At 42.6% G+C, this 13,554-nt stretch overlaps 1 protein-coding gene across 1 annotated transcript; it reads right to left on the reverse strand.

Moving 5' to 3' along the window:
* TMED2 (transmembrane p24 trafficking protein 2) lies at positions 1 to 10,550 on the reverse strand. Its single transcript, XM_049866447.1, has 4 exons — positions 10,277 to 10,550; positions 8,669 to 8,861; positions 5,683 to 5,790; positions 1 to 1,524 (listed from the first exon to the last, which is right to left on the reverse strand). The coding sequence occupies exons 1-4, from the start codon at positions 10,454 to 10,456 to the stop codon at positions 1,400 to 1,402; spliced, it is 606 nt and encodes a 201-aa protein (XP_049722404.1). The 5' UTR covers positions 10,457 to 10,550; the 3' UTR covers positions 1 to 1,399.
* Between the last annotated feature and the right edge of the window lie 3,004 nt (positions 10,551 to 13,554).

The following is a 13,554-nucleotide window of genomic DNA, read 5'->3' on the forward strand; positions in this document are numbered from 1 at the left end:
CTGTTTTTAAAAAGAATTGTTTATTTACTGAACCTGGGGCATATCAGATACACAACCAATTCCAAATTTACATCTGTTAATTCAATTTTGAAGTGTTTTCACACACACACAAAACTGGCATGCAACAGCTGTCTTAAGGTGAAACACTCACCTTATCGATAAGCTGTTGCAAGTTATTTTCACCCAAGGTTGAAAAAATTGTTTATCCTGAACATGAAAACCTGTAACAAATTTAAATTATATAAAACTCCTTACTTGTAGTTTTCCCCTTGCAGAGATCCAAAAAAAAAATGTGCAAGTAACTAAAATACATGTCACAACATAATCCTGGATCACCCCCACACCAAACCAGATGCTCCTTTAATTTTAAACCCATCATCAGAGATCAAGAGAAACGCGTTTCATTTCGTACAAAACAAAATTCACATGTGCCAAAAATGAAAGACCCAAGAGGAACAAAAACAAAAACCCTAGTACTGACACTAATGTTCAGTACCCTAGTTAAACAGTGGCCCAAAATGCCACTGATCAAAAATAAAATAGTGGCTGTGTATCACTGCAATGAAATCCAAGAGGCTTTAACCCTTTGGCATCAGAAATCCAGATTTTTCCAATTATGTGAGCACACACTTCCTACATGCCAAAAGTAGAGAACATGGACATGTCAGGACAGGAAAAAAAAAAAACTACCATTTGCTGAAACACACAGAGAATCAGTTTTAATAGGAGACTTCCTCTAAGGTTAGGCAGAAACCAAAAAGTGGTTATTAGCTGCTTCTGTCATCAAACTAAGTGGAGGTGACTGAGTCTCAAGGTTCAATGTAAAAATTCAGGGGGAAAAATGTGTGTTTGGGCAAGTCTTATCTTTAAAGCAAAAATAAGATAAAGAATATATAGAAGTGCCCAACCACAGTGACATACTCCAAACTCAGAGAGCTCTGCCATTAGGCTAGGTAGAAAAGGCAAGATTCAGATTGTTGTTTAAGAACTCAACAAAATGAATCCTTACTGATTTAAACTGCAGGAGGAGGGATGCAAAGAGTGCAGTCATTTTAGTGAAGTACTCTCAGGCTTTGTGCTGATTTCCTGAACAAACTGCTTTTTATTATGAAAACAGAAGAGGACACAGAAAGGACTGTACTTTTATATTTCATTTATAGTGTCTGAGTTCTGGAAGAACCTGCATAATGCAGGCAGAATTCAAATAAGAAGCTATGCCAATCAAACATCAGCTTTCCTAAAAAAGATGTGTGTCCCCCGATACCTATTAATCACAAAGAAACATAAGCTGTGAATGTACAGTTCAGAAAATAAAAGTGTAGAAACTAATGACGGTATCGTGACCAAGATATTTGGTAAACAGTGAGTTATGAGTTTGGGATCATCAGAAAAAGGCTTTTTAGACAACCCTCCGGACTTCAAAAAATCTCTTCAGGTAGTAGATCTGTCCCAGTGTCATGGCAACTAGAACAAGAGCTTCAAAGAAGGACCAAAGGACCACTCTGCTGTTTGTGTTGTCGTTGACTGTTGAGAACAAACAAACAAACAAAAATTTAACAAACAAAACAAAAAAAAGCATAGTCATTATAAATTATCCCCTAGTCACTACTGTGTAAAAGTAATTATTCCAAGCACCATTTTTTTAGTACTCTAAATACACTATCTGTCTTTTGTTCCCAAGCAACTCAACATACTTAGCAGAGCATTTCAGATCTAAAATGGACCTTGAAGATTCAAGCCTACCGGGCTTCAATATGGGGAACAGAGAGGAAAAGTTGCCCAAGGCCACACTTTAGGCTTAAGACCTAATTCAATCAATTTCCTCCCTCACCACTGAAATATCCTACTTTATAATAATCCTGTCAGCTGAATCAGAAAATTGAGGAAGGGACTATCTTGAGATCACAGAGCTGCCTGAAAAACACTGGGTACAGTCAGAATGGGTCCAGCTAAGTGTCTTTTTCCTCAACCCTTTCAGGACCAGAGGTACGTAGGGCACCCACCTACATCTTCCGCCTGTAGGGTTTATTGGGAAGCTGGTTTCCCACAGACAGTACCTGCTGCCGTCAAGAATGGAGCTGTTTAAACAGCTGGTAGGCAAGTATTTACTGGGCTCTTACATTTGTTCTGGAAGGGAGAGGTTTCTCAGTTACTACCAGACTGAGAAACCTGGTAGTAACCAGGTTTCACCATTTATCCCAGTCTCAAGATAAAAAATTGATCCTTAAAGTAATATTCTTATATTAACTTACTGTCACATTCTTTCACGTTTCTGATCAAATTCTACGACCTTTACTTTTTTAAACTATTGGCTAGTTTCTGATTTATTCTGCCAATGCCTGATATTAAAAAGTTATAATTAACAATACAACAACAATATTACTCAGCTGAATAAGTGACTGCCATATACTTATTTTTCAATAACTTTTTTCTTTTAATTATACTTTAGATGAAGTTTTACAGAGCAAATTAGTTTCTCATTAAACAGTTAATACACATATTGTTTTGTGACACTGGTTGCCACCCCCACGACATGTCAACACTCCCCTTCTCCACCTTGGGTTCCCCGTTACCAACTTTCCTGTCCCCTCCTGCCTTCTCCTCCTGTTCCTGGGGGCTGGTGTGCCCATTTAGTCTCCTTTTGTTTTATGGGCCTGTCTAATCTTTGGCTGAAGGGTGAACCTCAGGAGTGACTTCGGTACTGAGTCAAAACGGTGTCCGGAAGCCATACTCTCAGGGTTTCTCCAGTCTCTGACTAGTAAGTCTGGTCTTTTTTTGTAAGTTAGAATTTTGTTCTACATTTTTCTCCAGTTCTGTCTGGGACCTTCTATTGTAAGCCATCAGAGCAGTCAGTGGTGACAAATGGCACCACCTAGTTGTCCTGGACTCAGTTTCGTACAGGCTGTGGTAGTTGTGATCCATTAGTCCTTTGGACTAATCTTTCCCTTGTATCTTTAGTTTTTCTCATTCTCCCTTGCTCCAGACAGGGTGGGAGACTGCCATATATTTAGATGTATGTATGCCATTTTAAAACTTATTAATTAGAATTGTAGTATCTAAAGGATTATGATTACCCAATAAGAAGTGAAAAGTAATTACAGTGTTTTCAAAAGGATAACTTACAGTTGCTCAAAGGTTCTGATTTTCTTTGTAAGAATAGACACATGCCCAAGAACATTAACTAGAACTCTAAAAACTACCAGACTCACTGCATTATTACTAATTCCGTAGCATCAAATTTACTTCTGCTGAAAATGTAGTAACCAATTTCTAGCATAATTGCAAACCTACTACCATTTTAAGGTTATGTCTCAACAAGGAATGGTTAATACGTCAAAATATTAAGTAGCCCTTAAAAATGCTTTTAGAGACACAGAAAAATGCTTTTCTTAGTCACTGAGAAAAACAAGATATAAAATTTTAGCTACATTACTCACGTAAAAATTCCTATTTCTAACAATTAAAAAACTGGCTTAAAAAAAAAAAGACTAAAATGTTAACAGTGATAATCTTAAACGGTCCACTAACAGCGATTTTTATTTCTCTCCTCATACTTTTTGGTATTTTCCAAGTTTTCTAACTGAACACGTGTTAACTCTTTTTTCTCCTCATCATAAAAGGTTGTATCTGAGAAATACTCTATGCCACATGGTCTCTTACTTGTGAATGCAAAAAAAAAAACAAAAAACTTCTCCTTTCACTATAAAAAATGTACCCTTAAATAGAAGATACTGCAGCGTAACATAGGTAAGCAGCCACTTAGAAAGTAGGTGTATTTAAGACACTGTCCTCAAGCTATTCGCATATTAGCATGATATGAAAGCAACACAGTATTATCATAACCTGTAGTAAAGAGAGCCCATTATGTTCATCTCTAAAAAATGACTGCTGGGATATGTACAGAAACAGACACTGTGGGAACCATCTGCTTTGCCAAAACAAACTGAGTCTTTGAGAATCATAGTCTATAAATTGCTAATACTTTTAAGTTAAGTTCTTTGCCCACTATTTGTGAAACAAATACAGGAGTATCTCAGGGCAAATTTAAGGTGAGAGAGTAAGACTGACCATCACAGACTTCCCCTGGCCGTTGCTGTTTCCAAGTCTGAACCAGTTAAAACTACAGAACAGTAAAAGCCCTTAACCCTCATACTTTTTTTATTTTTTGGTGCCTCTCTCAGCCAAGAAGGGGCCGGCCCCCAGCTGGGAGCAAAAAAAAAAAAAAAAAAAAACAACAAGGTACTCAACAAATGGGTCCCTGCCAGGTAAGGGAGAGAAGGGGGAAATCCTCACAGGTGAGGAGGTGAAGGCAGGAGAAGAGTGGGTATACAGCCTTGACCCATCCCGTGCCCTACTCCAGCCTCCAAAAGATGGGACTGGGGCTCTTGTCCGGTCTATTTACACAGTCTTCTGCCAAGGAGAAGTGAATTCTGTACACTAGGCCCTGAAGGCTCCCTTCTGTAACTGGCAAGAATAGATGTAAAAGGATGGAAAGAACCAAAACTGCACCTTGAAGAGATTCGAGCTGTGCTTATGTCTTTGAGTCACTCTTCTCTCTACCCCAACCTCAGAACAAAGGCTCCTGATATAAATCACTTTGCACTTGGACACAGGACTTGCTCCCAGGATGAAAGACACTGAGTAACAGGTGTGGACCTGGACCTGAAACATGGTATTTGATCTCTGTGCCAATATGGTATCTCTTAATTGTAAATGCAAAAGCATAATACTTAATACTGTATCGTGGGCTAAACCTGTTAGCTCATTGCTGACAAGTTGCTTCCAACTCATAGTGACCCCACAGGGCAGAGAAAAACTGCCCCATAGGGTTTCCAAGAAGCTGCTGGTGGATTTGAACTGCTGACCTTTTGGCTAGCAGCCAAGCTCTTAACCACTGCACCACTAGGGCTCCACAGGCTAAACAGGCTTATGCAACTTAACATGGGATTCCAATCATGACTGTTTTTCAAGAAAAACACATTCCAAGTTCCCAACTTACAGACTGGGAACCCGCACTGGTCTTCACCTGGGACTGACTGTATTCATGTTTTGGTGTTTTCTACTCTAACTAGCCTAAGCCTTCCGACTTACAAAAAGAAAACTAAATCTTTGCTTATAGCATTAATGACACAGGCACATGTTTCAAGTACGTGATTAAAACCAATGTAATACCCACTTTATGGTATGCTTTTCCCATCTGCTTTAGGAAAACTATAAGCTTATTCCTTAAGCTGATCATATATTTTTTAAAACTCTTAAAAGCTTGTTCTGAATCTTTTCTTTTTTTTTATTTAGAATGAATTTCACAATAATAAACTGGTCCAGTACAAAGCTCTACAAACATATGTACCCAAAGACTATCTCTGCCTAGGTGCTCTTTTCCCCACAGAATTATCTTTTTTCGTTTATTGTTGACAACTATATGTAACACATTTGCAAATTCATAGTTTTTCACGTGTGCAATTTAGTGACATGGATTACATGAATCACACTGTGCAAACCCCATCAATAACTGTTGCCAAATTTTCTATCAGGCCTAGTTGCTTTTTTGAATTAATGCTTTAGTATGTTGTGCTTGTAAAATTCCTGAATAAGGATAACACCAGCAAGCTCTTGGGTAAGAGAAGCCCTGACCATTTTGTGGCCACCACAGACGCTGCTGCAGTCACAGCCTTAACTCACTTGCTCTGTGTATTCTCTCCCGAACTTCCATGTACTCCTGTTCATGCTTTACAGCTGTCATCGCCACTGCGAGCTCATTAATCATCTCTTCTAGTTTGTTCTGGTGGGCTATAGGAGGATTTCAAAACAGATTAGTACTCACTTGGCAGTCTCTTTATGGAAAATACCTACAAAATTAAAAACGTTCCTCGGAGAAGACATACAAAAGCCGCTATTTTTAGAAATGGCTCAGACATCATTTTGAACCACTGCATGAACCACTGATGGCAATTTAATTCTCAAAGCATTTTTTAAAGTCTGTTCCCAGTAGAAAAACTTCTTTCAGGGTAGGAAATATATTATACAATGCTAACTAACTAGAGGAAAATAATTTGCCCTAAGAAATTTCTTCAATGAATTATTGCTAAAAGAAGTTCACAATACTGATTGCTAACCAGAAAAGTAAAAAACTGAAGGGGAGGGAGATATATATAATTTAAAAAAAAAAAAAAAACCTAAATCCTATAAATATCAACATTTAAACAAAAACAAAAATCAGCTCTTAAGAATCACGTAACCCTAAAGCTAATATAAAAGTAGCCCCAAAACAGATTTTTCATCTCTGTGAAGCTTCGTGGAGAAAAACATGGAGGCAGTCTTGTTAAGATCCACACCAGCACCGCCACTCTTCTGTGACATGCAAAGCAGTAATGCCACTACAGTGGGTAACACCAGGCACTGTAAGTAAAAGACAAGCTCTCAGCTGCACAAGGTTTTCAACCAGGTATTCTCTTTAACCAAAAATGGAATACAAAGTACACTAACAGTAATGAACACCCAGTCAACGCTTCCAGGCCGTGCTATATCAGGAAAATGAACAAGCAGAAGGGTACGAAAGAAACAGCAAGAGGAGAAATTCCTACTAGAGGGGTAAGGAGTCCTCCTCATTACTGCCTAAAATTGGGCCTGGTCTGGGATTCCAGACCGTCACAGATAATCCCAAACTTCTTAGAGAGAAGCTGAAGACCTCCGGCAATTTTAAGGCAGTTAGGCTGGACTCTCCAGTCATGCCTCAGGGCTGCACTGTGAAAGTTCCGCGCACAGCACGGAGCCTCCGGAGCTGGCTTCTCAGGAGCAGGCGGCACACCGCTGCCACTTCAGACCAGATCGTCCTTTGCTGTGAGGAGCTGTCCAGCACTTTGTAAGGTGCTAAGCAGCATTCCTGGCCTCCACCCACCAGATGCCAGTAGCACACTCCCCCACCCAGCCATAAGACTGCCCAGTGTCTACTGGAGAAAAAGGCACCCCCAGTTGAGAACCACTGCTTCAGAGGAGGGCTTGATTTGACAGCGGCCATTCACTGACATTAACAAGCAAACGCAACAGTTTTAGACACTGTGTTAAAGGAGTAAGAACAGTTCAATGTTTACGTCTATCAGCCCGTATTTTCTAACTAGACAGGGCCAATTTCTACAAAATGAACAAACACGAAGCCCTTCAAAAGTCCTAATTCCCCTTGAGAATTACCAAGTTCTGCGCTGTAATAAGGCCTTAAGAAGTAAACAGGGAAATTACTAAATAGTATGAGTCTCTATATTCTACAGATTTCAAAACTTAATGAAAATAGTTCACCTTCTCCACGTTGTTAGTGGAGTCCCTGAGTGGCGCAAATGGTTAACATGCTTGCTGCTACTCACAAGATCAGAGGTTCGAGTTCACCCAGCGTTGCCTCGGAGAAAGGCCTGGGGATCTACTTCTGAAAAATCAGCCTGTGAAAACCCTGTGGAGCTTAGTTCTACTCTGACACACATGGGGTTGCCGTGAGTCACAATCAACTCAACAGTAACTGGTACTAGACACTGTTATTATTCTACCAAGGGCTCAGTATCTAGAACAAATGTTACCATGCTAACATTTATGAGATGTGTTGAACAAATGCTAGCTTTCAAAACTCCTGATGTACACTGTAGTAGAAAAACAAACGACAAATGTGCTGTCTCCTGGTAATTAATCTACTCAGAAGAACCAATTCAAGGTTTACTGCTGGTCAGCAGAGCAATAAAAATTACTCCAACTGCAACATCTGGTTAGAAAAGCTTTCATCACCATATCTAGACACAGCTCCTACAACTGCACTTCAAATTCAACCATATTTAAAGTTAGAGTCAAACCAGCCTACAAACAGGCTACACAGTCAACAGCTCCATTTTCTCTAAGCTGCGTTAACTAAGACTCTTACTTGTCCAGGTGCAGCTCAGTCTTCTCGCTCTTCAGCATTCATTTTAAAGACGTAGTAAGATGTTACTACTAAAATGTCAATCACTGTGTTCCCAGTGCTCGTAAGTTAAAATTACCTAACTCATATCTACTGTCAACCAAATAAAAAAAAACACCCAAAAACAATCCATCTAATTAGTTGTAAGGTTTGTTTTTTTTAAAGATGGAAAACAAAAACATTCTCATGCTAACAAACTGAGGTTAGAAAAAAAGGAAAGCAGAAATTAGACATGAGCCATCAAATATATACAACAAGGCAAATGCTGTCAAAAAGCTGTCCACATACCATCCCAGGAATCTCCACCGCCTAAAGAAAAGTGTAAGATACAAACACAAAAAACCAATAAAAAGTTTAGCAAAACCTCATGTATACGAATGAACAAAAAGAAATGCGTACACCAGAAGTAACAAAGTAACAGAACAACCTAAGACAAGTGTAACCTACATACTGACAAGAGCACCAATGACTAACAAAAGATGCCAGAGGGGCAGACATAAACAACTGAAAAGAAACACTGCCTTCCAGAAAGTTTTTGTTGTTGTTGTTAATTACATGAGGTTTAGACAAATAAAAAGTATACTTCACAAAAGATTTTTTGTTTTTAAAGACAATGAATAAACCTAGAATAAAATATCAAAATAAGTATTCCATTGAGAAGAATAAAAAAAAGTGTAGAGTTAAAATTAGCTCATGGAATGTGCTAATCAATCTTCTGAATGTTCATCTCACCTTCTGTTTCCATGTCTTGTCCTTTTGGAGCCTCCCCAATGTCAATGGTGAACATCACTATCTTTGGAGTCATGGTGGACATCCTATTGCTAAAGCAAAACTTGTATGTTCCATCCATGTGAGCAGCAAATGTGTATTTCCCACTGGACTCTCGGTCTCCTTTATAGATTCCTTTATTATCAGGCCCTGTGATCTAGAGGCAGGAGAGAAACAGATGAGATGCAAGGAAAGACTTAAACTCATAAGCTTCATAAGTAATCTCTACTGGCAGTGGGAAATTCACTTTACTCCACTTTAGTAAGCGACAGTAACCTCTACGGGCAGCAGGTCTCCCACTCAGGGAAACAAGGGTGGGCCAGACGGCTCTCTAAAGCACCTTTCGGCTCCAACTACGTTTATTCTTCCAAATGCAAGGTGAACCCCTCAGAAACCTGTCACACCTTACACATTATGACCTCCAAATGGCCACAAACAAACATGCAAACATGTGCCTGATAACATCAAAACAAAAAAAAGTCCTCTCCTTAAAACCAATAGTTTTTATCCAGTACTTTCAAGAGCTTCCTAATTACTAGCAGTGAAGGAATCTGGGTTTCTGAGATGCCTGGAAGTCTAAGGGCAAGAACTAGACTAGAAATTATGACACCCAAAGTTCTCATCCCACGTCTGCCAAAAATCAGCTGTTATGCCTTGGTCAAATCATTTCCTCTTCTAAAAGCCCCTATCATCCCTAAAACTCGAGGACTGAATAGTTGATCTCTAAGGTCTTAGATAATTCTGTCTCTCCTCCCACCATTATCCATGATTTTTGGATGTCTAATTCTTTGAGCATCTTACAAATATCCACTAAAGGAAAATCCTTAACCAATTTGCCACACTAACAAGTGAGTTTAAATATTCAATGTACATTATTTTCTAAAAATAATTAGACGCAAATCATTCTTTTGGTTTAAAAAATGAGATCTGGGGACTGCGAGTTTCTTAAAATAATTTCTTGCTCTCTTTAGATACTTGACTGTAATCATGACATCCAAAATGGGTGACCTACTCTCTCCCACTTCAAAGCCGACCAAAGGAGGTTATGTGGAGAAAACGGGCTTGTGCAAAAACAGGCAGAACATTCAGGCTGTGTCTGTAAGAAATCAGGGAAGACATATGGCAAACTTTTGCCTAGCATTTCTCAACAGCTTCCGAATGACTTTTTCAAAAGTTTCCAGGCCATGTCCCGACCTTAACCTGTAACAGGGAAGCAAGCAGCTGCTGACAGGGTCGAGACCTGCCACCATCTAACCGCGAACGGCCAGCGTCTTCCGGGCCCTGAGCCGACACGCGACGCCCGCCCGACAAAGCTGGGCTAGGGACCAAAAGTAACCCGCCGTTCAGAGAACCCCACGCCGCGTAGCAACGGCTTTGGATCCCCAGGGGATCCTGCACCCCAAAACCCGGGGGCCGCGGAGAAAGGGCCGCTAAGGGGTCTCGGGGGCGGCCCGGGCCCCTCCCGGGATCCGGACACCGGCCACTGCGCCCCAATCCCCCGCCGGTCCCGGGCGCCGCCAACCCCCGAGCGGCCGCGCGACCCCGCCTCGGCCGCGGGCAGCGCGCCCGCACCTCCACGTCGATGTCCAGGAAGCCGCCCTCGGCCACCTCGAAGATGAGGCCCATCTTGGTGCCCGAGGTGACCCGCTCAAAGAAGCACTCCTCCGCGTGCGCATCGATGCTGACGAAGTAGCCCGAAGCCGTGGCCACGAGCGCGGCCAAGAGCACCAGCAGCTCGGCGAGGGTCACCATGGTGGGACTGGGGCCGAGGCCAAGACCGGGAGCGCGGCCTCCTGAGCCGCCGCCGCCGCCACCGCTGCCGCCTCAGCCGCCGCCGCCTCAGCTCCGCCCCTTCCGGCCGCCCCGCGAGGGGGCTGATGCGGGCGCCACGGATTGGCGGGTGCCGGCAGCTGCCACGTAACGGACGCACGGCGGCCGCCGAGGGACACGGCAGTTCCCCGCGCCCGAGCGCGGACGGCGGCTCAGAAGGGCCAAAAGCCGTCACTCCGTCCCTCCTAACTACCACGTGGAACACACGGGACAGAGGCAGCTTAGGGAAGCTTTCCTTGCTGCATGTCGTCTTAGCCTTGTCCGAGAAGGTGGCGAAAGATTTGGAGGCGGCGGAAGGAGTGGAGGGAATGGGAAGCGGGGGCTGAGGCCAGGGGCTTTGAGGTTTTATGTTGCACTCCACGCCAAAAAAAAATAATAATCCTGTTTACCGGAGCGAGAGAAGCTTACAGGCAGATACAGACTGGAAAGGAGCATGAGGGAACCTCCTGGGATGCTGGAAATGTTCTATATCGTCACCTAAGTGATGGGCACATGGATGTTTATATATGGTTAAAAAAAATCAAAAACCTATGTACTTAAGACTAATAACATCTTACTGTAATGTATGTATCTCAACTAAAAAAATAGTTACCCTGTCCAAATTCACCAAAATTAGAATTCTTCCAGGTCTCCAAGGGCTTGCTTCCAGACCATACCCCTTAGTGCTTGTCAGATGCTAGGAATTTTTCTTCCTCCCTTTGCCTCTTGGCAAACTTCTACTCATGCCTCAAAGCTCAACTCACATGTCACCTCTTCTCTGAAACGTTCTGCCAAAAAATAGTCCCTTCTCTGTGCTTCCAATGCAGACTTGTTCCTACCTCACGTATGGCGTTCATCACGGTGAATTATAGTTGTTTACCAGAATGCGTTCTCATGAAGCACCAACCTTGGCTTATGTATACTGTGCTCTCAGGCCCCAGCACAAGGCCACAAAAGCCTCATTAATGTTTCCAGCTACAAATTCATGGCGACCCCATGTGTGTCAGAGTAGAACTGTGTTCCGTAGGGTTTTCAATGGCAGATTTTTAGGGAGTAGGTTGCCAGGCCTTTTTCCGAGGCACCTCTGGGTGGACTTGAACCTCCAAATTTTCAGTTAGCAGACAAGCTCCTTAACTATTTGCAGCACCTAAATTGAACTGACTTGAGTTGCTATTCCCTTCTGCACATGGCTGTGTGGCCCTAATTATGTTCCATCACCTCTCCCAACCTCAGTTTCCTTATCTGTAAGAGGGGGATGATGCCGTGCTTAGCTGTTACACTTAGAACCAGGTGACACCATGTATGTGAAAGTGCCGTGCAAGTTTAAGGGATTTTTTCTTCCAAGATCAACAGGCAATAGGGGGCAGTGGTGGTCTAGTATCCGATGTCCAAATTCAGGTGTCAAGAAACAGGTGCACCTGCAGTCACGGAAGCATCTTGGCTATAACAATGTGTTATTCAGTGGCCCCTAAACCCCACCTTCCAGACTTGGCAGAGGTAGTACTTTCCCTGGCAGATCAGCTCTGTAGTGCTATTCAGGGAGCCATCATTGGAGGGAGGCTCAGCCCAGAGTCTGCTCCTCCAGCCATACCAACAAATTTATAAGCCTCTATATTCCTGTATGGGAAACCCTGGTGGCATAGTGGTTAAGTGCTACAGCTGCTAACCAAAGGGTCAGCAGTTCAAATCTGCCAGGCGCTCCTTGGAAACTCTATGGGGCAGTTCTACTCTGTCCTATAGGGTCGCTATGAGTCAGAATCAACTCGACGGCACTGGGTTTGATTTGCTTTGGGTATATTCCTGTATGGAGTCCTGGTGGTGCAGTGGTTAAGAGTTCTGCAGTTAACCAAAAGGTTTCCAGTTCTAATACGCTAGCTGTTTCTTGGAAACCCCATGAGGCAGTTCTAATCTGTCCAATAGGGTTGCTATGAGTCTCAATCAACTCAACAGCAACAGGTTTGGTTTTTTTGTTTATATTCCCGTATAAGGAGCCCTGGTGATTCAGTGGTTAAGCGCTCAGCTGCTAACTGAAAGGTCGGTGGTTCAAACCCACTAAATGCGCTGTCAGAGAAAGATGTGGCAATCTGCTTCCATAAAGATTACAGCCTTGGAAACCCTATGAGGCAGCTGTACTCTGTCCTGTATAGTTACCATGAATTGGAATTGACTCGATGGCACCAGGCTTTTTTTTCCCCCCCTTGTATAGGAGTCCCTGGGTGTCAGGAATGGTTCAGTGCTGGGCAACTAACCGAAAAGTTGGCAGTTTGACACCACCCAGAGGCGCCTTGGAAATTAGGCCTGGCAATCTTCTTCCAAAATATCATAGCCATGAAAACCCTGTGGAGCACAATTCTACTCTGCACACACAGGATCGCCATAAGTCAGAAGCAACTCAACAACAACTGGTTTATTTTCCTGTATTAAATCATTTTCTACTTACAATACCTACCCTGTAAAATCCATTGCCATTGAGTGGATTCTGACTCATAGCAACCCCGTGGGACAGAATGGAACTGCCCCATAGAGGTTCCAAGGAGCATCTGGTAGATTCAAACTGCAGAGACCTTTCTGGTAGCAGCGACCTCTTAATCACTGCGCCACCAGGGCTCTCATAATACCTACCAAAACCCAAACCCACTGCCATTGAGTCAATTCCCACTCCTAGCGACCCTATAGGACAGAGTACAACTGCCCTGTAGGGTTTCCAAAGAGCAGCTGGTGGATTCAAACTGCCAACCTTTTTGGTTAGCAGCCAAGCTCTTAACTGCTATGCCAACAGGGCTCATGGAATATCAACCACTTAGTATATTTCCTTCTTTACACAGATTTTGTTGTTGTTTTTAGCATTGCTGTAGTCGTAGTTACTCACTCATCGGATATTGTTCAGTCATCGCTGTGACCTGAAGACGAAGTGACCCAAAGAACCACAGGCTCTCAGGCTTTGACAGGTCACCCAAAGTAAAGGTGTACTTTCAACAGTCAGCTGATTGCCATGAGCTCCTGCATCATCGTGTGCACGAATACAGACAACACAAGGAGCA

This window comes from Elephas maximus, chromosome 22 (genome assembly GCF_024166365.1).
Source record: "Elephas maximus indicus isolate mEleMax1 chromosome 22, mEleMax1 primary haplotype, whole genome shotgun sequence".
NCBI lineage: Eukaryota > Metazoa > Chordata > Mammalia > Proboscidea > Elephantidae > Elephas > Elephas maximus.

Excerpts from the sequence above, each read along its gene's own strand:
- TMED2 (XM_049866447.1), bottom strand. The coding sequence starts at position 10,456 with ATGGTGACCCTCGCCGAGCTGCTGGTGCTCTTGGCCGCGCTCGTGGCC. Across the intron at positions 8,862-10,276 it reads TCCTGGACATCGACGTGGAG|ATCACAGGGCCTGATAATAA; the intron begins GTGCGGGCGCGC and ends TCCTGCCTCTAG. Across the intron at positions 1,525-5,682 it reads GGAGAGAATACACAGAGCAA|TCAACGACAACACAAACAGC; the intron begins GTGAGTTAAGGC and ends TGTTCTCAACAG.